Source organism: Gracilinanus agilis, chromosome 4 (genome assembly GCF_016433145.1).
Source record: "Gracilinanus agilis isolate LMUSP501 chromosome 4, AgileGrace, whole genome shotgun sequence".
NCBI lineage: Eukaryota > Metazoa > Chordata > Mammalia > Didelphimorphia > Didelphidae > Gracilinanus > Gracilinanus agilis.
In genome coordinates, this window is record NC_058133.1 from 67,500,222 (window position 1) to 67,527,011 (window position 26,790).

The 26,790-nt window shown below is 37.1% G+C and overlaps 1 protein-coding gene across 1 annotated transcript in view; it reads right to left on the reverse strand.

The window, feature by feature from the left end:
• The window catches only part of SLC9C2 (solute carrier family 9 member C2 (putative)), a 113,168-nt gene that overhangs the window by 24,746 nt on the left and 61,632 nt on the right, over positions 1–26,790 (reverse strand). The window contains 7 exon segments of the mRNA XM_044674885.1: positions 5,817–5,915; positions 8,544–8,669; positions 10,583–10,731; positions 14,904–14,955; positions 16,405–16,554; positions 24,421–24,609; positions 26,047–26,245. Coding sequence (XP_044530820.1) covers positions 5,817–5,915; positions 8,544–8,669; positions 10,583–10,731; positions 14,904–14,955; positions 16,405–16,554; positions 24,421–24,609; positions 26,047–26,245 — 964 coding nt within the window.

The window sequence follows — 26,790 nt, forward strand, 5'->3', positions numbered from 1 at the left end:
TTCCCCAAAAGAATGGATGTTTATAAAGGTCATTGTCAGAGGAAAGCCGTAGTATTACTCATTTCCCCATAATCTTACAATTGTCAGAGATGAAACATACTGTTTCATTGTACCTCAGTCAGCTTGTTAAGTAATTTATCATCGGATTCAGTCAAGAACCATCTCAGTATTCTTTCTTTTAAAAAATTTTTTTCTTCAATTATTTAGTATGTTCTTTCCCTCCCACTTATTTCCCCCAAAAGATAAAAGAAAGCCAATATAACAAATAGTGCATAGACAAGCAAAACAAATCCCCACATTAGCCATGTGCAAAAATATATGTCCCATTCTGCACTCTGACTCCATCATCACTTCCAGTGAGAGACAAGCCCCTCAAGCACGGGGGCTTCCACGGCGTTTCCATTTATTTGGTTTTCTTCTAGATACAGGAAGTTTCCAAGGCAAGGTTTGAGCCACAGGAATCTAGGAATCAGAATCCAGGGCAGGTTTGCAACTGGGACAGTCAGTAGCAATGCCCCAAAGAACAAGAAGTAATCTTTAAGAGTTTATCCTGGGGACTCTCCAGCTCAAAGAGGGATTTGTTGAATGGTCATGCCGTATCCAGACACGAACTTGGTGGAACCAAAGCTATGTAAGAACTGAGTGAAATTATACCCTAAATCTTGCCCCAGACACTAGGCGGAATGGAAGGATTACATCTCCCAAAGTGTTGTAAGAAATGTTTGTCCATTTGGTTTTGCTATGTCTTTCTTTTTATCCCTTTGTAAAAGCCAGTTGAAATTAAGTAGTTAAATGGATCTGTGGTTCTAATAAAGACCTTAACAAATGGGGGAATAAGAGATATCCATATACCCCTCAGAGAACCCTGGAATTCTGGGAGAAAAAGTAGCACTCCTTATCCTGGGAGAATGGAGCCCCATGTTATTCATGTATATATAAATACATACAATCATAACATATATAAATATATAATTATAACATAGATAACATATATAAATATATAATCACAACAGATAAATATCTAATGCATAAACATACAAATATTTAGTGTATAAATATATATAATATATTATGTTACATATTATATTATATATTATATATAAATACATTACTCATACACAATAAGCTATTTGGCCATTTCCCATGCACCAGTGGGTATTTGCTTGTGTGACTTTATTATCTCCCTGGAATCTCCCCTCAGCACTCTATAACGTTGCCTTCTTCACTGACTGGTCACCCCCACCCCATGTATATGGTCCCTCCTTGGGATGGTAGCCATAATGAGGGAGTTTTTAAAAAGCTCTGTAACAGTAACAATCTGTGCAATGTAACTTGTGGACATCCTTTGTGCTTACATGTGTACACAAATAAATGTAACAGAAATAGGAAAAGATAAATTCCAAGATTCTCAGAGGAAACTTGGTGCAAGATAAATGAAATTCTCCTGAGAAAGAAAGGATCTGTGCACAAATGATACCGAGGAGGAGGCGGGAAAAGGGTAGCTTTTTTTTTCAGAGTAACTGATTTAGCCACGTAGGCAAATCACCGGACAACTGAAATCTTTAAAAAGCTATGAAGAGAAGCTGGCAACAAGGCCAGGAAATCAGAAACAAATGCCCCAAAGTAGCTCAACCCTGTAAGCATATGAAGAAAGATAAAGTCAAGAATGAGCACTTAATATAAATATTAAAGAGAGGAAAAAGGGAAGCAAGATGGCAATCAAAGCAAAGTGTGGGGAGATTATATTAAAAAATGAAGAAGGAGAATAGAACTACTTAACTCTTTTTTGCTTCTGGGTTTTTGGTTTGGGTTTTGGTTTTTCCTGCTAAGGAGAATATAATCTTCAGCCTGAGGACATGTCTTAGTTTGTTAACTCATATTTAGACTTTCAATATTAAAAATAATGACCAAACACCACCAAATTTCAAAAGCAAGAATTAAGAGTATGTAAATGTAAATATAAATTTGTAAATAAATGTAAATTTATTTACATGTAATGTAAATAAATGTATATGTAAATAAAACGTAAATAAAAATAAATGCTACATAAATATGTAAATAAAAATATATGCTACAAAAATAATGCATTATGGATAAGTAAAGGTAGAAACATGTATAAATTCTCGGTAATGATAACTAGCATGTGTATAATTTTAAGATTTGCAACTCATTTTATATCTCATTTGTTCTTTACAATAATTTTGTGACGTAAGTGCTATTATTATCCCCATTTAAAGGATATGTATATATTTAAAGAATTTTAAGAAATTAATTTTCTTAAGAATTTAAGAAAATTTAAAGAAATTTAAAGAAATGGAGGCTGAGAGATATTAAATGATTTGTCCACAGTGACTTGGTGCATGTCTGAGTCAGAATTCAGAGCCAGGTCTTCCTGAGCCTTCATTGGGCCACTTGACTATCCTGATTAGGTAATGATCCTTTTCACATGACGTTGAAAAGCTATCAATACAATAAGGAGAGACTAAAATAATCAAGCAAGAATAAGCTAGCAAAATAATGATACTGATTGTGGACAACTGAAAAGCCATAAACCTTTCAGATGATTTTGAAAAGCTCACCTGGCACTAAAAGGATACCCATCGTGGCACTGTAAGGGAGACCATTTCTGGAATGGTGGTCTCTAGGTTTGTCCTCAGAGAAAGGCCATGTAGCCCTGGCAGCAGACTTGCCTGGCTCTGAAGATGTAATTGCCTTCAGATCAGTTGGGTTTCAAGGCCAGGTGTTGACATAGCCCTGCATAAGCAATTTACTTGCCAACTAAAATTTGTCTGACACCCGTGCTTGGAAAGAAGAAGAAAGTCTTCCTCTTCTTTCCAAGCATGGGTGTCAAGACTGTCTTCTTCTTTCTTCCTTCTCCTTCTCCTTCTTCTTTCCAAATGTGGGTGTCAGACAAATTTTAGTCATCTTTCTCCTTCTACCTTGGAACCAATATTTAGCATTGATTCTAAGACAAAAGGGAAGGGTTTTAAATAATAATAAATAAAATGAAACCTTTCCTGATTTCTCCGGATGCTAGTGCCCTCTCCCATAAATTATATTTATTTCATATACTTTTGTTATTTAGGTACAGGTTATCTTCCATAGAAATAAAAGCTCCTTAAGAATGGGAACTGATTATTTTTTGCTTTGTATCCCCAGTGCCTAGTCCAGTGCCTGTCTCATAGTAAGCTTTCAGTGAATGCTTGATGACTAATTATGAGATGTATCCCAGCTGCAAAGGTTTAGTGATTTGAAAAAGAAGTTTTATGAAAACTCTCAAACTTCCTCTGGAATTTTTTTTCTCATCATTTTATATTACATTTTTATCATTGATATTAAACAGTCTCTTAATATTTTAGTGACCTCTGCCTGAACAGTTTCTCTGTGCTATTATGAGTGTAAGTTCTGACAGTCTTTCTTGAGGTCATAACTCAGCCAACTAATCCTTTCAAATGTCGTGCTTTGCTCATTTTTTTTTCAATAGTTCCTGGCATGCTTGCGCTTTCCTTGGCAGGACAATGCCAGTCAATTAATTGAATAACTATCTGGTGACAGCCTCTAGCTGATTAAAGAAGTTGAGTGAGGGTACAGAGAGGGGGCATGATGCCAGGGGTAGGACTCTTCTATCAATAACAACAAAAATCAAATAAAATATTTGAATATTGAATATTATGTGAAATAATATTTGAATATTGTAAGACACTAGCACCTGCAGAATATGTGGGATAACTGTAGTTTACCTACCCAATACTTGATAAAACAAAAACAAATAATTAACAAGGAATTAAAACTCAAGACAGGTGAGAGTACGGTAAACAAACACCTGGTTACCTTCGATGAGATATCCCAGAGTGCTAAATAGTCTTTATAAATGTGATTGCTGAGTCACTGTTAGTAGCCTTTGAAAAATTCTGGAGAATAAAATATGATAGGTACCATAAGAGGGGGAAAAAGGTAAATATTATCTTAGTCCTTAATAAAGGGAGAAAAAGTCTATTCCTCATACTATAGGGTGTTGAGCTTAATTTCAATTTCTAGCAAAATTCTATGAATGATTCTTGAGTACTTAGAAAAGGAAGTGGTGACGATGTGAGTCAGTAGGGATTCATTAGAAATAAGACATGCCACGTTAACCTCATTTCCTTTTTTTAAATAGAGTCGCTGGTCTTACCAAGTTGAAATAAACAGGGAGAAGATTGAAAGCCGTGTTGCATTTAGGAAATCTTGTAGCCCTCAGCAGTTTCAAGATGCTTCCTGCCCAAAACAAAGACCTAAAAACCATATTTTGAATAGTGATATTCTCCCAGTGACATCAATGGCTATGAATCAAGAAACACCTTTTCTGGAAACTTAAAATTCTAGATGACTCAAAAGGCAATGGAGAGGGGGCAGCTGGGTAGCTCAGTGGAGTGAGAGTCAGGCCTAGAGACAGGAGGTCCTAGGTTCAAATCTGGCCTCAGATACTTCCCAGATGTGTGACCCTGGGCAAGTCACTTGACCCCCATTGCCTACCCTTACCAATCTTCTGCCCTGGAGCCAATACACAGAACTGACTCCAAGAAGGAAGGTAAGGGTTTAAAAAAAAAAAAAAAAAAGGCAATGGAGAAATGCATGGTGGCATAATCCAACTGCAGCATTTTGCAAGAGGCAGCCCCCAAATCATATTTTTTGTTTATGTTTTACATAGCTGATCATATTTTAAGAGGTTTTATGAAAATTTTCAAGCTTCCTGAGTTTGATCGGTACAGTTCTAGGGCATATGTCATTAAATTATTAGAGCAGCTAGATATTTTCAGCGTGGAAGTTAACTCTCACAGTAAATTACACTTCAAGAAATATTTTAAGTTATTATGGAAGGCAGTATTTGAAGGACTTAATTTACTCTAATGGAACCAAGTAGCCTTAAAGATTCCATGTCTCTAGTAATGCTTAGCCATTTATATAATAAATCAGGCTGCATGACAATTACTATACCTTTTTTTTACTCATTATATTTAGGGAACATATTAATATTTCAGAGAGTATTTAAATTTAAGGTTTCCTAAATAATCATTCGATCTCTGCTCTTGTTTTGTATGAAAGATCAGTTGGCATGTAGGCATTTGGGAACTATTTATTATGTTTTATCTTACGATTTAAGTCCAGAAGATAAGTTGCTTCTAAACTATCAAATATGACATAATTATCACTTTCCTTTTTCTTAAGCTAAGAATTTTATTTTATTTATTTTAAAATATTTTTCCATTATTATTTTCCTTTATCTTGCTCATAAATTTTTTCTAGTTGAGACCATGTCATTTTTTTAACCTTATCAGTGACACAGAATAAGACCAAATAATTTCCTAATTTAGTTCCTCTAGAAATTAAGGTTTGCCATCTAGGTCTATGCCCTGTTTCCTATGATTGGAATGCATTCCCTCTTCATCTCTGCCTCTAAATTCTTTGTTTCTTTCAAAACTCAGATCAAGCACCACCTTATTTTTTTTTTAACATAAAGCCTTTCTTGATCCTTCCAGCTACTAGTGCCTTTTCCCACCAATTATCTTGTATTTATTTCTTATATACTTAATATATGCACATTATCTCCCCTGATAGAATGTAAGCTCCTGGAGAACAAGAACTGCTTCCATTTTGCCTAGCATAGTGCCCACCTCATAGCAGGCACTCAATAAATATATATTGAGCAATTCATTATGACATCTTGGGCATAAATGTTTAGCATTAAAAGAAGAAGTTTTTACAAAACTTTTAAATTCCTGAGTACATGTTTTCTCATTAAAGTACATTTTTATCACTGATATTAATATGTCTCTTACACTTGACATTCCTGAAATGATCAAGTAAAGTCCTTGAGGCATATCACCCTCTTTACATATGATATCTCCATAGTCAAAACATGCAAGTTTGGCTTTTTCCTAAAAGAAAAAAGAAAAAAAATTAACTATCATAAAAAGCTGACAATTTAGTTTTCTAAATTAAATGCTGACGACACAGAGAGAGGGGGTATGAGTTTTTGGGGGGCAAACAATAATATTGATAGAGTTTTATTTTGGGATAGCAATGCCTGGCCATGTGTGTTGCTACTGACATTAGATTAACTCTAAACATCTGATTTTGACCCAGATGTCACTAGATTTGAGCTGGTTTTCCACTTTTTGTTAATGCAAGAAATGTATGTAAGTAGGCATCAACAGTTTGGAAATTCAATTTAAATGCCATTGAAAATTGATGAGTTTAGAGACTGGAGGTCCTAGGTTCATACCCAACGTCAGACATTTCCCAGCTATGTGATCCTGGGTAAGTCACTTAACCCCCATTGCCTAGCCCTTATCACTCTTCTGCCTTAAAACCAATACACAGGATTGATTCTAAGACAGAAGGTAAGGGTTTAAAAAAAAGAAGAAGAAGAAAAAGAAAATCTATGAGCTTTAAGCATAGAATTGTGGATTTAGGTCACAAAGGACTTTAGAGGTCAAATCTCACTCCCTAATTTTGCAGGTGAGGATAGAACTATTCAATGATTTGTCCAGAGGCAGAAAGAGTTTGAGGAAGGATTTGAACCCAGGTGTTCCTGATGCCAAGTCTAACTCTATCCACTGCACTACCAGGCTGCCTGTCACTGACTGCTATCTTTCAAGGTTAGACTTAGAAAAATAGACTGTTCCAAAAAAGGTACTTCAGGGCTCTTGAGAGCTGATGGTGAATTTTCAGCCTCAGCCATTAGCAAGGGCATGACTTATTGCTCCACTGATCATCTACACCAGTGATACCCAATTCCAATAGAAATGGATCCCTTTGGGGACTCACATTGACTCAGAAAGCCACAAATGATGTCTAGGTGGCTTTGTATTTTTATTTGTTTTGTTAAAACATTTCCCATTTCTATTTTCCTCTGGTTCAGACAACACCGGGGAGCTGACTGGCAGCTTGTGACTGGGGAGTTCTAGACTCCAGAAAAGGATGGAGAAAATGTTAACAATGAGGACTAAAATGAGAGATGTGTCGCTTCCCCTCCCCATCCCAGCTGGCTGGCCAACATTTACCCTCCCACACTCAAGGATGATCAATATTCAGAAATAGGATGTGTGGTTTCTTGATGAATTCAGGAATGTGTGTCAGGATCTTGTGAACTGAATGCCAAATTGTATAAAACCAGTGATTGCCGCCATGGGAGGATTTACTGAAACAAATGAACCACAACATGGGAACAGGTGTTCTTGCCCAGGAAGTAGACCAAAAGCCCAGCCGGGGTTCACCTAAGAATGATAGCACTTTGAGGTTAAGGCAGTTGCTGTGACTTTGGCTATAAATCTGTCAGCTTTAGTTTCTGAAGGAGACCCTTTCATTCTGATTGAGGATGGTCTGCTGCAAAAAAAATATATATATATATATGTATATATATTTTTGGTTCTGATTTTTAATTTTAAATTTTTTAAATATTTTTCCATGGTTACATGATTTGTGTTGTCTTCCTTTCCCCCCTCCTGGAGCTGACAAGCAATTCCACCAGGCTACCCATCTACTATCACTTGATACCTATTTCTATATTATTCATTTTTGTAATAATCTTTTAAAACCCCAACTCCCAAATCCTGTACCCACATAAACAAGTGAGAAATCACGTTTTTCTTCTGCATTTCCACTCCCACAGTTCTTTCTCTAGATGTGGATCTGCTACAAAATTTGCTAGCCATTTCAGCCCAACAGATTTAAAGGACTCAATGCTACGGAATTGGGTTTATGGGGAGAAGGCATTTCAGGCTCTCTGGAATATTTTGTACTTGAGCTTTAATCTGGCGTCAGTTTGTGGCTCATTTAAAGACCCGAACAAGTAGCTGTACATGGTGACAAGGTTTCTGGCCCCCCTCTATGGAATGCCAAGTTTTCAGATAGCCAAGAACTCTTTTTCCTCCCTAAGAGGATATAATTCTGCTCTGTGAGGGTTCACTAGGGCTGAAACAATGGCCATTATCTGTTTGTGTTTGCTGGATTTTGAGATCAAACAGTGTTTCGGAGCTTCAATAGTCTGATCCAGATTTAGGCAAGCATTCAAAGGCATGGTTCTTCTGAAGTAAATTAATAACATTGTCAATTGATAACACACTCGGGGGTAGAAAAAAATCACCATGGTCCTGCCCAAGAATTCCAAGAAGTATTCCAATAAGTTGACAGGGATGGAAGAAGGCCTTTGAGTTTGCTAGTCCTGCCCCCGATTTAGGTACACTTCTCGTACCCCGATATGTGCCTACTCCATTCAGAATACATAATAATAATGGGGGGATAATAATTGGGGAGGGCTTCTCCAGTTAAGCATCTTGCAGATAGAAATGGCGTTCTCAGTTTTCACGAGGTCCAACACCAACTTCTTAAGCTGGCCATGAAACTAGTGTTTTTAGAATCCTTCATACTTAAATGCATGGGGGCAGTGTGGACGGGTTTGGATCTGCATCCCTTGAGGAAGTTTTGAGGCAATGAAATCACATATGTGGTCCATCCAAGTACTGAGCATTCTTGCACAGAGTAATGACCAGACAAAATAATACCTTAAAGAATTCAATGAGAACATCTTTATCCTCCAGCCAAACAATATTGTGAAGAAACTTCTCAGGCGTAGGGGGAGGGACTGTCATGGGAAAGTTGTTCAGCGATTTTATTTTGCCAAGAAATAGCTAAATACAAACAAAACAGGAATCAGCCAGACAAGTGACATTTATCTTTATGTATTTTCTTTAAAGAGTCTAATTGGGGTGGGGGGGTGGAAAAGCTGGGTGGCTCAGCAGATAGAGAGCCAGGCCTAGAGACAGAAGGTCCTGGGTTCCAATTTGACCTCAGACACTTCCCATCTGTGTTGACTGTTAACCCCAATTGCCTCGCCTTTACCATTCTTCTGCCTTGGAACTGATTCTTAGATTTTTAAGACAGAAGTTTAAAAAAAAAAGTGAATCTGATAGGCTGTTAGATTCCCCTTTACCCTTGACTCACCATTTGTTCTACTTAAATGGTCCACTGTCTAACCCTTCTATTATCTATTCCCTCTCCCTTGTTCATTATTTTCATAGACATATTTCACTGCAATTGTACTTACTTTTCTTTACTATCTAGTTACTCTAGTAGCCACTATATCTTTGCCATTCATTTACCACACACCTTGTTCTATTTATGTTTAAATGATCAATTCTTTTTTTTTTCAATTCAATTCAATTCAATTTTATTTTATTTTAAATTTAATTAATTAACTTAGAATATTTTTCCATGGTTACATGATTCATATTCTTTCCCTCCTCTCCTTCCTACCCCCTCCTGGAGCCAATGAGCAATTCAACTGGATTTTACATGTATCATTGATCCAGACCTATTTCCATATTATTAATATTTGCAATAGAGTGATAAATAATCAAGTCTATTCAACTCAATAACTTCCAAATGAAGAATTTTAAAGACTCCAACTCATAAATAAATTAGAATTCATTCGTTGTTGTTTCAGTCACATCTGATTCTTTATAACTCCATCTGCGTTTTTCTTTGCAAAGATACCAGAGTCTGTGGCCATTTCCTTCTCCAGCTCATTTTTACAGATGAGGAAACTGAGGCAAACAGAGTTAAGTGTCTTGCCTAGGATCACACAGCTAGTGAGTATGTGAGCCAAATCTGAACTCAGATCAGGTCCAGGACTCTATCCATGGCACCACCTCGCTGCTTCTTAAACAGAATTCATACTTGTAGCCAGTAACTTAAACCCCCGGCTGTTGATCATAAGATGAATGGCCTGTTGACTAATTAATTAATCAATTGATGCTAGAACAGGCTGTAAGGTACCAATAAATCTTGGAATATACCCAGGTACAAATGTACCCTTTTTATCTATGATGGCTTTTTTAATAATAACTAGCATTTTCTCGGAACTCTAAAGTTTGCGAAGCACTCTACTTGTGCTTTTTTTCATTTGGTTCTCATAACAACCCGGTAAGGAAGGTGCTATTATTATCTGCATTTTACACATAAGGGAAAACAGGCTGAGTGACTTGTCCAAGGTCACACAACTTGTCATGCAGAGGCAGAATTTGTACTTGGGTCTTCCCGACTCCAAGCTTCACAGCCTATCCTTTGTGCCTCCGAGCTCCCATCTGCCATGCCTTTATCTGATTCAGAGCCCTCGATGCTACGTGGCTGCTTTGCCACGATTGCATGGAATCAGTCATCATCAGACATTTATTTAGTGCTTACCAGGTTCCAGGCACTGTCCTGACCACAGGAGACACAAAGAAAAGGAAAAACGGCCCCTGCCCTCATAGGATCTTACATGTTAGCAGGCAGAGAGAATCTATAAATAAATAAGTGGATAGAAGGGCCAAGGAGGGAGAGATGGGCAGGTGGGAAAGAAAAACCCCAAGCAATGGACGGTCTGCCCCCATCTTGCTCTCCATTCCTCTTCCAACCCATCCCAAGTGCCTCGAACCAGCGGGCACCCATCGTTGCCAAAGAGAAAAAGCCAGTAGAATCGTTACCATGCTGGAGGCTTAGAAAAACATGGTGGAGGGGATGGAGGAGCACTCCCTAGCTTGAACGGGAATCATTGTATTACCTTGTTCATATTGATTCCTTCGATTTTATCGATTATACCCCTCGACCAAAGGAATCTCAGATTTTTCAGGGCTTTCCCAAGCACGTTTCGGATAGCCTGCTTGGTCTTTAAGGCAATGACAACTTCTCGGCACTCGTGTTCTATCAGACCTAAAGAAAAAATGATTAGCAATGACTGCAGCTTTAAAGAGACATGACCCTCTGGGATCCGATGGCTGATTGGATCGGCACAACAGGGTGTCAAGAAGATGATGCGAGAACGACTAGCCCCTACTGAGATCATGAAAATCTCTTTTGCTATTCATTTATGTGTAACGTCACTCATTTGGGGGTTTAACATGAATGATGGCTACATATAAAAGAACAATCAAGCTCTGAAGATAAAAATTCAGAAACTGGCTATGGTGAAATGAAGAATAATTGGCAGTTTATTATGGAAAATGTCTGTTAATGGGCTGATTGGATCATTAACATCATAAAATCAGGTCCCAGTTTATGGGATGGATTTAAGGAATGTGTGCCAAGTCAGTGATAAATGTACTTTTTAATTTTGTGAACATTTTATCGTTCTACACTGTAAATTGTTGTTCATGTTTATCACTAAAACTTCTTAATAAAAATATAAAAAATTTCCAAAAAAGAATGACTATCCCCAATTTTTAGGTAAGGAAACTGAGATTTGGGGAGACCAGGAAGCTTGCCCCAAATCCCACAGCTGGGAATGGGGAAGGCAGTAATCAAACCCAAACCTTCTGATGCTTACCCCTATGCTTTTTTCATAGCATCAAAGGGAGTCTTGAGGCACTACCAAATGGCTAGGAGGGACCAATAGAGAAAGGAAGCCCTATACCCTTCCATCTAGACAAGAAGGCACTTAATCTAGACAGATCTGATCAAGGGAAATTACTAAATTGCTCCAGATAGAGCAATATTTATTAATAACAACATACTTCCATATAGTACTTAAAGATTTACAAAATGTGGAACCAGTCACAGTTTCAAAGGACCCAAGATAAAACTTTTTTTTGCCTCAGTTTCCTCAGCTGTAAAATGAGCTAGAGAAGGAAAGGGCAAATCACTCTAATTATCTTTGCCAAGAAAACCCCACATGGGGTCACCAAGAGTAGGACATGACTGAAACAACTGAATAACAATCACATGAGGACACATGCTATCCACCAGACTCAGGTGATGGATGCAGAGTGGAACATAATTTTTTCTTCCTTCCTTCCTTCCTTCCTTCCTTCCTTCCTTCCTTCCTTCCTTCCTTTCCTTCTTTCTTCCTACCTTTCTTTCTCCCTTCCTTTCCTTCTTTCTTTCTCCCTTCCTTTTTTTCTTTCTTCTTTTTTTTTTTGACATGGCTAATGCAGGAATTGGTTTTACTTGACTATAAATATTCGTGATGGGTTTTACTTTTCTTACTTTCTCAGGGGATAAAGGATAAGGAGATGGGAGGGAGAAAATTCAGAACTGAAAGTAAAATTGAATTAAAAAATAAAAGAATGAACTCTTGGAAAAATGTTCAAAATACTTGATATCTGTTATTTCATTTGAACCTTATAAGAATCTCATCAGTAATTAAAGTACTATCATTTCCACTCTACAGACAAAGAGTCGAATCCCTAGAGTTTCGGTCAGTTATCCAGAATTAGACAATCACTAAGGATGATTTAAACCCAGGTTTCTTCTGGCCCCAAATCCAGCACTTTTCCTACTATGCCACATGACTTAATATAAGACAACTATCCTTAGCCACTTATTCTCCTCTCCCTCAAACTGAAATAAAAGTTTATAAATGTTCTGATAGTATTAACTTGGCTATGAAAGCACAGCATTTTTTGCATTGCTCCTTTCACAAAATTTTCATCTCAATCCATGACCTTCTTTCCTATAACACATACCCTTCAATTTCTTACTATAAACTCTATAGTGTTCAAAAAAATCATTTTCAGTTACCTCTACTATAAATCAGCCCATCCATGAAAAATGCAACATTTCACAATAGTATTATTTCATAATGCCCTTGAATCTTTATACTCTTCCTCTTTTTTTTTCTTTCCAACCACACTTTCTTCTTCAGTTCTAACCCTTGGGTCAAACCCAGTGTCTGTCCTCAGGAATATTCATGTGCAGTGATAGATCTCAATGGCTTTGGGATACACTTCCTAGCTAGGATCAGGCTAGATCACAACACAATTGCCAGTTTTCTAGTTCTTTTTATCTCAATTTTCCAGATTATCTATATTTCATTTATATTTTTGCCCAGCAAGTATGTGCCATATGCTCTTGGATCCAAAAGATCCCATTATCTGGCTAATTGCAAGTTACTAAGCCTGATTTAATATTGTAGAGTTGAGTTTTACAAGTCTAGATATCTACTAGGATATCTCCCAGAAGGGGCAATTCAATTAAAGTATCTTAGGGCTATGAGAACTGGGGAGAGAACCAGCAGTTTCCCTGATCTTTCTCCCAGTCCACAATGGGGAGGCTTTACATAAGAGAGAGAAAGTTTTCACCTGTAGCCCCAGTGGCCCTGGTTTCCCTAATGCATCTTCCTAGGCATAAGGGCATAAAAAGACTTAGTCACATAAAGTCTAGACTTTTTGGAACAAAATTGGAATTCATTGGCTTGACATTCAAGGCCTCCATAATACAGGCCCTATTGATATTTAAAGCCCTATATCCTAAGTAATAAGTATTGAATAGATATCTTTTATTGATAATGACAATGAAGTATTTTCCCAAAAAAACAAGCTTTTCTCATTCTAACCAATATTCACTTTCCACAAGGTAATTAAAATTAGTATAAAATCAGTTCTATTTCTCCTAGACCTTTGACACACAAATTCATTTCCATAACATTATTTTAAAATTAAAATTTTACTTTAAAAATTAAGCTTCATTAGTGCCATTTTTATATTCTACATTTTTAAACAATTTAAAATAGTCAGATAGAAAGTGATCTTCCTACCAAAGGCCATCCTAAAAGAGCACTTCTGAAGTTCTCTAATTCTAAAGATATCCCCCACCCCCAAATTTCTAGCATTCTTATCTCTCATCATAGCTAAGAACAAAGGATATACTAGTTTAAAATGTTTTTCATTTCACCAATCCCGTCGTCCAATGTTACCTAAGAAATCAACAAACAAACAAAAAAATGCCCTTCCTATCAGTACCTCAGTCCATTTTTTCTCGTTGCCCTTGGTCTCCAACAATGACCCAGATAGGCCGTGAATCTTCAACATTTCTGGCCTCAGAATCTTGTTTTCTAGAGGCATTAGCCCCATCTGGTGGTCAAAATCAGGCGACTGTGTTTACGTTAACCAAAATTTGGACTCATTGGAAAAGATGGGGATGTTGGGAAAGCTTGAGGGCAAAAAAGAGAAGCTGCTGACAGATGGATAATGCCATGGAAGCAATAATTAGGAGCTTGGACAGATTTAGGGAGAGAGCAGAGGATAGACAGGCTTGGCATGCTATGGTCCATGGAGTCCCAAAGTGTCCAGCATGGCTGAATGACTGGACACTAATGACACCAACATAACACCAAAATCAGGACCTTTCTTTCACCAATTTTGCTTCCCAACAGGGTTTCCAGAAAGGCACAATGGCAGAAAGAAAGGGCTGACCTCACTGGTTCTTCTAGGAGTTGCCTTTCCTAAATGCTGTAGTAGGAGACAGATTGAAGTTTTTATCACAAAACACAGATTATAGAACTATAAATCCTTGAACTCGAAGAGACTCTTAAAAAATCATTAAATTCTCCTGGCAGCTTTCACACAAGAATATAAACTAACTTAAGGCTGAAATTTGAAAGAAGGAACATTCAAAATATCTCAAAGACGCTGTTTTCATAAGTGGTTTTCTCTAGAAGGCTGAAAGAAATCATAGTTATCGGATTTAGAGGTGGGAGGAACTGTTAGATCATCACTTTATTTTACAAAGGAGGAAACTGAGGACTTGCCCAAAATTTTACAGGTAATAAGCCACAGAAATAGAATAGATATTCATGACCTATGATTACAAATCCGCTGTCCTTTCTACTATGACTAGTGAGAAATATAGCTTTCTTTGAAAACACCAAGGCCTCCTCAAGTCATTTTAGTCTTAGAATTAAATATTCTCAATCATGAAATCACTGGTTATTTGTGCAGAAAGTGGTCTTGGAAATCAATCATCCAATCTAACTCCTTCATTTTGCAAATGAGGAAATTGAGGCCCACAGTTAAGAAGCTTCCCTCGGGTCACACTAACTGGTTAACTAATGAATCTGAAAGAACAAAATGGGAATTTAGTACAGATGATTAAAATGTCCCACTTACCTAGTTCTTTGACAGCTTCACGCTTGTTCACTTCCAAAATTTCATAAAGTTTCTGTAAGGAATTAAGCATAAAATTAAATTTCTCTTAAAGGGTAAAATATTTCTGGGTTTGAAAAAAAAAGACTATTTGCCCAAAATAGGCAATGTAAAAAAATACTAATTTCATTTCATTTCTAACTTCTTGGAAATATAGAGTTCGATTCTCCTCCCTCTATCATGAAACTGACATTCCTAAAAGATTTCTGCTCCAACTCCCATGCCTTGGCTCAGATGAAGGAAAGACGTGCTCTACTAGAAAGTCAAAAGGCTACCTATCAACTAGGAGCCATATTTCTCAACTTTGCTTTAAAGATGATAGATAGATAGATAGATAGATAGATAGATAGATAGATAGACAGACAATTATATATATAAACTCTAACAAACTACCCAGGTCTTCTCATCTTATATTTCTCTTTTTTTAAACCCTTCCCTTCTGTCTTGGAATATTGGCTGGGCAATGGGGATTTTTAAGTGACTTGTCTAGAGTCACACTGCTAGGAAGTGTCTGAAACCAAATTTGAACCCGGGACCTCTTGTCTCCATGCCTAGTTCTCTATTCACTGAGCCACTTAGCTGCTCCAATTCTATACTAGTCTTGTCTGTGGTCTTTCCATAAGTGTTGGGTTTTGGTTTTGGTTTTTTTCTTTTTTCATGGATAGCAGGGTAGCACCTGGCCTGTCCATTTATTATCCTGAACTTTTGGCTTCATGGCTGGTCCATTTCCTTCTCTAGCTTTAAAAGTTCCTGATGGAGGCAGCTGGGTAGCTCAGTGGATTGAGATCCAGGCCTAGAGACAGGAGGTCCTAGGTTCAAATCTGGCCTCAGACACTTCTCAGCTGTATGACACTGGGCAAGTCACTTGGCCCCCATTGCCTATCCTTACCACTCTTCTGCCTTGGAGCCAATACACAGTATTGACTCCAAGATGGAAGGTAAGGGTTTTAAAAATAAAAGTTCCTGATAATTTTATGCCACTTCTTCAAGACACAATTGGTTGCTTTCACCTTATAAACATATACCTTACTTTTGACTTTTTGGTCACTTGCATTTATCATTTTTCTGGTTTTCAATCATGTAGTACTACCAGGAGAATCTTAGTGTTAATGGACTTCTGGAGCAGGAAACTATTTGGGATCAATAAAAGAACTATACAATTTCTCTAATGCAAATCAGCCCAGACTACCTCTTCAACTCTGAGCCCAGTCCATAAGCCCTACCTATTACTATTGATTTCTCAGCAGTAATCCTTTTAATGTAACCAAACCACTGGCATTCACTTGGCCCATGTTTGAATGGTCTGAAAAAAGCACAATATTTGCCTTAATATTCAAATGGATCTGTGATATCATAAATGTCTGAGTTCTCCCAACAGTACAGCTCCATGCCTCCCATCTTATGCAACTCTTGTCTAAGTCCCCCTTTTTTCTAAAGTTTTATAAATTACTTGAATTTTCCTCACCTGAAATATTGATTCTCGAGAAGAAATCTGTTTAATTAAAAATTTTGTATCCTCTAGACTTTGGATATAGCCTTTTGTAATTGAATACATCAAGCTAAGACGCTTTTTGATGATTTCCTCAATTATATTAATCAGCTTTGGTAGTACCATCTAAAAAATCAAGTGAAAGAAATCCCAAGTGTAAGAGAAGAATCAGCAGGCTACCTGGGAAACATTACTTGGGAAGTTTTTCAAATGGAATTCTGACAAATTGATGCTCTTAGAACATTCCCTCATTCCTACAAAGCTGGAGAGAAGCTTTGTTCCAGCACCAAGGGAACTAGATGGTGTCCAAGTGCCCAGAGCACTGGACCTGGAGTCAGGAAGACCTAAGTTCAAAGTCGGTCCAAAACACTTGCTAGTCATGTGAACTTGGGCAAGTCATAGATGCTTCAGTTTCCTCACCTGTAAAATGAGGAGGAGGAGGATTAAAATAGCACTTACCTCCCAAGCTGTTTGTGAGGATAAAACAAGATCATATTCATAAAGTGCTTTGCAAACCTTAACACACCATATAGATGCTATTACTTTTGTTCTAAAAAGCATTAGGGGAAAGTATTTATGTGCTAATCAAGCGGTAGAAATTCTGCCAAGATTATTTTATTGGCCTGTGGCTGTTGCACATGCTGCATGAGGGAAAGGTGGTCACCAAAGGTGGATGGGCAGCCCTTACCCAAGAGGTACTGGTCTTCCTGAATACTCCATACACCTTCAGACCAGATAAACAAGAACGAGAAGCAATTAAATACAATGCTTCAATATTAATGTAAGCCTGTATCCCAATTTAACAAGAATTTCTGGGAAAATTGGAAAACAGTTTGGTAAAAATTAAGTTTGGATTATCCGTGAGTAGACACTTTACTTCCAAACAGTGGTTAAATAGGGAGAGCCAGTACAGTCCTAAAAAAAAAAAACAAATATGGGACAGTGAGGTGGCTCAGTGGATAGAGTGCCAGGCGTGGGGACAAGAGATCCTGGGTAGAAATCTGACTTCAAACACTTCCTCACTATGTGACCCCCCAGCAAATCACTTAAGCCAGATGGCAAGAGTCTTCTCAATCCCAATTCCAAGACAGAAGGTAAGGATTTTTAAAATAAATAAACAAATAAATAAATGTGATTGACAGGCAATAAAAAAAGTAAGAGCTAATATTAGACCTGAAGTCTGATAACTTTGGTTCAAAGCTCAGCTTTAATGTTTACTATCTCTGTGATCTTGGACAAGTCATGGATTCTGGGTTTCAGTTTCTATATTTCTACAATAAAGGAGTTGGAGTGGATTGTAGGATCATAGAGAGCTAGACGGGGCATCAAAGGTAATCTATACCATTTGCCTCATTCATAGATGATGAAGTTGTATTGTTCTGTCATGTCCAAATCTTGGCAACCCCTTCTGGGGTTTTCTTAGCAAAGATATTGGAATAGTTTGTCATTTCCTTCTCCAATTCATTTGATAGATGAGGAAATTGAGGCAAACGGGATTAAGAGATTTGCCCATGTGGTCACATAGCTAGTAAGTACCTGAGGTCATATTTGAAATCAGATATTCCTGACTCCAGGTCCAGATCTCTATTCACTGCTCTACCTAGTTGCCACAATCAAGTTAGGGTCCAGAGAAATGAAATAATTTGCTGAAGGTCCACAGATAATTGTGTCAGAGACAGGACGATCCTTTCTAATTTTTAAGTTTCATGATTCCATTCAGCCAATGTTTTTTAACCTCATCCCAAACTCATTTTATGAAGAGTTTTGATTGTATTTTATGTTATTTCTCCACTTTATTAGCTCCTAAATTTCACCAAGGAAACCTGGAGAAATATATGATATTCTCCCCCACACCCAGAATCCTGAGATAGATTCGCATTTTCCAGTATGTATTTCAAAAAAATCAGATGACAAAGTTTTCATAAAAGGAGCACCTACCGTAGAGCCCTACACTCTATAGTGATTTAACACATTTTGAGGATTAAAATGAGAAAAGGGAAAAAAGAAACAGACTAATGAGTAGCCAAATATCCTAAAAGAACAGATGAATCCTATCACTTACAAATGAAAACAAAGGCAGAGGTTCCCCCCATATGTCCTACCTTTGTCCACTGATTTATGTCATCCAAAAGAGAAAATGAGGTGATTTCCCCCCTTACACTATTCTAATCTCCTGATCATTCTCCACAGCTTCAAAACTTTGTATTGGGTGGATTTAGTAGTAGAGGGAGGAGTCAAAAAGAGCTCCTAATTTTATTTTTGGACTGGGACCCAGAAAATCAAGAAACAGGTAGTGAGTGTGAAATGCCCAAAATACATCCAGAGGTAGATGAAAATACAGATCTAGAACTCAAGGAAAGACATCAGAGCTAGGAATATAAATTTGGAAATCATCAGAATAGAGGTGATAGTTGACTCCATGGAACTAAGTCAGATCACTAAGGGAGACGGGAAAGAGATAAGGCCCAAGTACAAAATGCTTGAGAATACCCACATTTAGGGAAAAGGAAATTAAAGAGAAAGAAGAGTAGCCAGAGGGATAGGAAGAGAACCAAGAGAATGCAATGAAATGGAAGTCAAAAGAAGAAAGTGGTTCAAAGAGGAGAGAAAAACAGTATCAGTTATACTAGAAAAGTCAAAAAGGATGAGAACCAAAGAAAGGCACTTGAGTTTTTGAATGGGGACTCTTTGGTGACATCTAATAGAGTGAGGACAGAAGTCAAATGGCAAGGCATTCAAGAATAATGTCATTGAGTCTTAACTACTCTTTCAAGAACTTCGAAATTAAAGAAAAACAGAGACAGAAGGAGAGCCCATGGAGGAAGAAGGCCCATGGAGTGTTGTTTTTTTTAAGAGCAGAGAGGCTTAAGAACAGTGATAATAGCTGATATTTATATAATATTTCACAAAGTATATTATATGTACTATCTCATTTGAGCCTTACAATTGTCCTTGTGAGTTAAGTACTACAGTCATTAATATTTTCATTTTTACAGGTGAGGGAACCAAGGATCTGAAAAGTTAATGTATCCACAGTTACATAGTTAGTATATGAGAATATTCATAGGGAAATCATATAATCTCAAAATTAGAAGGAACAGCAGGGGCTTCTAGTCTAACATATATATATATATACATATATAAATAGAAATTCCCCCTACAAGGTCCTCAACAACTGGTCATTGAGCTCCTCTTCTTCAACTTCCAAAGAATTAACTCCCTCCTGAGGCAACCATTTCACTTTTTGTCCTCATCTGAATTATCATGAAGTTTCTTCTGACATGGAACCAAAATCTGCTTCAGATTTCCTATAATGGAACCCTTCCCTACCTAGACAGGTGCCCTGGCTCCTTTCTGAGAAAGACCTACCTTGTTAGCATTGCACTGGGAACCCTAGTTGTTCCTCCTGTGACTGAATTGACTTCTGGGGGGTTCCTTCAGTCATTTCAGCAAGACTCACATCTTTCAGCAAGGAACCAGAACACATGTCTAACTCCAATAGAGGTTCAGAAAAGCAGGGATCCCCTGATGATCCTTGCCATATGAGGAAATCTGACTCAAAATAAGGTCCCTTATACCTCTAAGTTTCCATGATCTCAACAGAGCCATCTAACAATCTATTAGTGAATTTTTGTATCAGATGTAGGGAAGAAGCTACTCCTGGTTTGGAACCCTGGAAACCACATGTTAATTAGAGCAGCTTCAGAGATGATACTCCCTGCAAATTTTGTTTAGAATCCTTCAATGCTTATGCACAAGCTAGTACTACCAAGTCAATTCTCTTTTTTTCTTCCTTTCTTTTCTTTTCATTTCTTTTCTTTTCTTTTCCTTTCCTTTCTTTTCCATTCTTTCTTCCTTTCCTTTCCTTTCCTTTCCTTTCCTTTCCTTCCCTCCCTCCATCCTTTCTTCCTTCCTTCCTTTCCTTCGTATCTTAGTATCAATTTTAAGACAGAAGAGCAGCATGAGCTAGGCAATTATGGTTAAGTGACTTGGCAGGGTCACACAGCTTAGAAGTATCTGAGGTCAGATTTGAATCCAGGTCCTCCCAGCTCCAGATCTGGTGTCCTATCCACTCTGCTACCTAGCTGCTCCTGCCAAACTCTCTTTCATTCCTTTTTCCTTAGTCCTTCCTATAAGATCTTGCTATTCTAGAAACAATCAAATCATCTTCTCTCCCTTTCATGCCCTTGACTCATATCAAACACATCACCAACTAGTGTAGTTAGTTCAGAAGGAGAAAAGAAGGAAAGTTGGAAACCTTCCTGCAGGATAGAAAACATGAGCCAAAAGTCATTTATTTTGTGTGAGACAGGGAGAATGGAGTAAAATGAGAATATTAGAGGTAGAAGGGACCTCAGAGGCCATTGAGTCACATTTCCTCAGATAGCCAGGCTGATCAGGGGATCCCCTGCTTTTCTGAACTGAGGCACTGCTTCCTTGCTGAAAGATGCTAAAATGACTGAAGAAACTCCTAAGGAGTCAATTCTGTTATAGGAAGACTCACAGAAAGGCCCAAATCAGATAACTGGATCCTTTGGTGCTGTTTACATGAAGAGAAAATTGTGATGTTCATGGAGACTTTGATCAACTCAAGTCAAATTCTGAATGCAGCATGCAAAGCAAAGAGCTCTGACATAACAAATTGATTTTGTCTTGTGACATTTACATGAAATTTTACTGTTGGTCATTTTCTAATTTGGCAAAACTGGTTTAGAAAGTAAAAAAGATCTACAAATGAATTACATTTACTAAATGAACATGATGCCAACCATTTTACTGTCTAAAACAGAATATCCAATTTTTTAAGAATTTGATAGTTTTATAAAATATCTTCTGGCACTGGGGAAAAAAAGACACTTGACCTACAAACCCCCAAATATCTCTACTATCAGTCTGTAAAGCTTGCTCCCAAATATATGTTTTTATAGATCCAAAAGAATCTTGTTATAACAGACCTTTTCATTACACGACTCTGGATATACCAGCAGTCAAGTCACCTGCCCTTCAGTACAATTATATTTGATAAATGGGAACAAGCATTTATTAAATACCTGGCATGTACCAGGTACTGTTCCAAGGGCTTTTTATAAGTATTGTAAGCTTTTTAAATTTATTTTATTTTAAGTATATTGAGTAGTAGTAGTATAGTATTATAAGCATATTTATAAGTATATTAACGAAGAGTCAGTTTCTAAAGTCAAAGGTTCATATTCTGCCTCTGACACCTTCCATGCCACCTTAAAACAAGTCATTTATGGCTCCAGAAGCTTCACAGCTTTACCTTTATAAACCCTTCCTTCTGTCTTAGAATTGATACTAAATAATCAGTTCCATGGCAGAAGAGCAGTAAGGGCTAGGTAACTGGGATTAAATGACTTGCCCAGGGTCGCAGAGCTAGAAATTATCTGAGGCCAAATTTGAACCCAAGAGTTCCTCATCCCTCCAGGTCTGGCTCTCAATCCACTGAGCCCCCTTCTTGCCCAGCCTGATCCTTTTTAAAAGAATCTTTTTCCTAGTTTTATGTTCTATGAGCCTAGTCATAAGGATTGGCCACAGGATACAAAAATCCTCTGCTTGGCAATCAAAGACTTTCATAAGCTAGTTCCATCTTACCTTTCCAGTCTTATCCTTTACTTCCCAAAATATACTCTTTGATCCAGTGACCCTGACATTCTAACTCATCCATCCTCAACAAGACACTCCATTTTTCAACTCAAGACATTCCCCCATGCCTGGGGCCCTCTCCCTCCTCCATTATATCTACTGACGTTGCTGGCTTCCTTTAAGTCCCAACTAATATCTTGTTTTTCTCTAGAAGCCTTCTCCAACCCCTCTTAATTCTAGTCTCCTTCCTGTTCATTATTTTCTTTTTTTTCCCCTGTGTCTAGCTTATTTGTACCTATTTGTGTGTATGTTAGACAATAAGTTCCTTGAGGTCAGGGATCGTCTTTTGCCTCTTTTTGTTATCTTTGGTGCAAGGCACGTAGCTGTCACTTAATAAATGTTTATGGGTTGATTTCAATTAGTAAAGGAAGCTTCCAGACAAGGAAACCATCAATGAACTTTCTCTGAAATCTTAAAAATCTTTTTATTTTTTCCCACATTTAGTTATTTACTTTGTTTTTCTCAATAAGGAATTACAACTAATAATGGAATTAGTATTATTTAAAATGAAATTTGAAATATGATTAGTTTTGATGAGCTAAAGTTTATAATTAATGATATTTTTAAAACAGTATTGTTAAGTAAGTTTTTTTTTAACATATGTAACAAATAAAAGGTGATCTGGGGACTCAATACCAGAGTTACAAGCATTTCCTAGTAAAGAGAGAGATAGAATGAGAGATGAAAACTTAAAAATCTTAAGAAAGTTTCCTTAGAGCTCTGGATGTGACTCGCTCAGTCACCCATCCAATATGCGTCAGAGAGAGGTTCTATCTGCTACATCCTTCTGTTTCTTATGGTCCCAGGGTCCTCTGGTCCGAAAAGAGTTAACCTGGAACACAACTTAATAAACTTCCTATTTGGGGAGTGAGAATATCCAGTGTGATCAATAATGTCAGCCAGCATTTACACAGAACTAAGGTTTGCAAGGCACTTTATAAATTATCCTCTATAACATCCCTAAGAGGTAGGTGCTATTATTCTTCCCATTTTACAGATGAGGAAGCTGAAGCAGACAACAGTAAAACGATACCTACCCAAGATCATAGAGCTGGTGTCTGAGTCCGGACAAAGAATACCAGAAAGCAAGCTGCTCAAATAAATGTCTCTAACCCCTTGGAGATCTCTTAAATGAGATTCTTTTTTTTTTCCCAAATACAAATATCCCCTAGAGGGTGTTGTTTATCTGTCATCAATATGTAAGTGTAAACTACTTTAAGTATTTCTAAAAATTAATTATTTTAGCACTTGGTCATGTTCTAGCATCAGGAATGAAATTCTGATTAGACACGTGGAAGAGGATATAATAATAATTATGAGAATTTATTTTTCAATACTGAACTCCTGTATATGAGGGAGAATTATTGCATGTTCCTGTGTCTAGGATCTGGGACAGAGATACCAGCTAATATGCTACTTTTTGCCTCTTCTTTGTCTTTAGGAATCCCCAGGAATGTCTTCCTCTTTGCCAGAATTTGGTTAATAATTGAAGGGGGCAAGAGTTCTTTTCCTGTGTGCCTGTCCCCCATGGCATAGGTTTGGGGAAGGGTAACTAGGTTGATGGACCACCTGTTCATTAGCCATTCGCCAATTAAAGATGTCTTGGGATGTTCAAGGGAGCAGCTGAATCATGAGCTTTTAAAAAAATCTATTTAACTAAGCTTCCTGACCCAGCTCAGGTCACCCCTGGTCATGAGAGAGCCATGGAGAACGATATCACTTTATCAATTAGAATGCTGGCCTCACTAATAAGCCTGATATAATCAATCCACTTATATTCTAACCCCCAAATCAGTCTCACGAGATAATTTTAATCCTAACCTATTGAAGTTCGACGTACCTTTAAGAGGGGATAGACTTAGGTGGGTAATAGGAGGCTTGGTAGAACCAGAGGGTAAACTGAGGGCAGTAGGCACCCTTGGAGGAGTAGAGCAATAGATATTACCATCGGCATGATCCCAGGCTTGGATTACTTACTCATCCTGCTTCAAACCAAAGGGTGGTATAAGAAGGAAAATATTCTGAAGCAGTGAGGATTTTCCATGCCTCTTGAAACATCATCAAATGGGTAATTTGTGGGGTTTTCCCTAACTAAGATGGATATGCTCCAATCCTACACCTTTTAGCTGACTATTGGGATAGAGCATTTTAGGCTGATTTCAGCAACTGGGTAACCATAAGTGTATATTCCAGTCTCTGCAATCCACCCCCACCCCCCAGCCCTGCCAGGTATTCAGCTAAGATCTTCCTTCATGACTCCAGGGAGATGTCACAATTTTATATAACATCATAAGGAAATGGTCAGTACTTAAACAGCAGAATCCTTACCCTAAAAATACGAAAAAATCTTATTACTCTGAAAAATCCTAATATTACTGAACATTGAATAAGGACGATATCTCGAGGCTTCTCTCTGACTAAGTGTATGCAAATGATATCGATGAGTCCAAAAATGATGATGTAAAATTCCAGGCGGTTCCAACTCTGATGAAAATATCTGTTTCTCATAATTAGTATCTAGTTAGGGGTCAAAAGAAAAAAAGAAATGTCTTTGTCTGGAGTTTGTTAAAAAGATGGGAAGGAAAAAAAAACAACATTAAAAGATCACAGAATATAAGGCAGTCCTAAGCAATAGTTAAAAAACCCCAAAATTTTTTTGAAGTCCCAAATTCTGAATACAATGTTTCCATTGAAATAATGTTCTGAAGTGACATTTCCAAGCTGGCCCAAAGAAACCTATTTAACCCAGAAGTAATTAAACAAAATAGAAAAACAATACAATTGAATGAAAAATCTTCTTGATTTATGTTGAATGTCAAATATATGAAGTCCTATAGGCCTGCTATCCCATACAATGTTGACAAGGAATTTAGGAGAATTCTAATGTCAATGGTACTTTTCCTTCTAAAATATGAAGTATGAAATTGTATGTGTGTGTGTGTGTGTGTGTGTGTGTGTGTGTGTGTGTGTGTGAGAGAGAGAGAGAGAGAGAGAGAGAGAGAGAGAGAGAGAGAAATATGAGGCATTTGAGGACTGTCCCTAACCAGGAGGAATCTCTCTATTTTATCATAAAAATCTCCCCCTCCTTTAGACCCAAACTTGCTGACATACCACACCTGAAACTAGCATTTGTGGGTTCTGTCATCATGTCTTATAGTCCAAAACCTTTCTATAGCCTAAGTTAAGAAGTTTTGAGTTGACAATTCTCCTTGAGAACATTCTACAGAATACTAATACAGTTTATCCTAACTATTTTAGTAAAGAATTCACTGACCTCCAAGATAATCCAGCACTCAATAATGGCTCCAAAGAATATAATATAACTTTATTGGGATTTCCCTTACTCTATATAAATCCCAAATGAATACCTAGTAAATTCATAGGATTGATTCACTTTGATGAATGCCTTTAAGTACAAGGGCTAATTATGCAAATGATTATTTCTGGCCACCCAGAAAAATGTTCACACTGCCTTTCATAGGAAATGTGTATTTTTTGGTTTTTCTGACAGCATTTGCTTTAAGTTGAACATATATGAAATAAATCCACTGTAATTTTCAATCCTTATAATTCCTAAAATTTCAGTCATTTTCAAACAAGAAACAGTAAGACGAGGTCTTATTCCTCTGTATGATACTGATTTAATTTTAATCTATTATGTTATGATGTTTATCTTAGTATAGAATCTCAGAGTTGAAAAAGACCTCAGAGGCTGTGTAATCTGACTTATACCTATATAAGAATCTTTTCTAAAAAATTCTCAACACACATAGTCTTCCAGCCTTCTCTTAAAAAAAAAAAAAACAACAAAACAAATTATATGAAACAATCTAGAATCATGACAAACATTATGGAAAATGGCATCTAACTTCAGATAAACTCAACTTTGAAAAGGAAGTTTTAAGAAACATAAATTGTTCTATTAATGAAAAATATAGATATTTTATATAATACCTTTAGGGTTGCTTCTATTATGCACAAGAAAACAAAATAGTAGTTTACTATAATTAGTCCTGTCACATGGGAATCTCTTACACTTGGCCATAAATGCATCATCATGGGAAAGAAGTATAATAATGTGACAGTGTATCCTGTATATTGAAACTCCTCCGAAAATACAATTTTATATATAATACCCAGAAATTTAGGCTTCCTATAAGAGAATTGAGATGAAATAAGATGTCAGTCATTGAAATACAATGTTAACTAATACCTAAAAATAATTAAAGTTTGATATATATTTTAAAAATTCATCATTAACAATAACAATTAAGAGTATAAATAAAAACCAAAAATAAAGTTGTGATTTTTGCAGAGATGATCTGTGTATTATACAGGCCCTCATTTGTCTTTCTTCTATCTTGCTTTGGCCTATTCGCATCCTCTTTGGTCTTGATGGTTTCATTGGTCATCAAAAATATTACCATTAGATGCAATGACCCAGGACTTATGGGGACTTATGAGGGATTTATGGAAAAGAAGGCTACCCACATTCAGAGGAAGTACTACAGGAGTGGAAACAGAAGAAAAACAACCGCTTGAATACATGGGTTGATGTGGGCATGGTTGGGGATGTAGACTCGAAACTACCACACCAATGCAACTATCAATAATTTGGAAATAGATCTTGATCAATGACACATGTTAAAACCAGTGGAAATACACATCTGCCATTAGGGGGGGAGGGAGAAGTCGGGG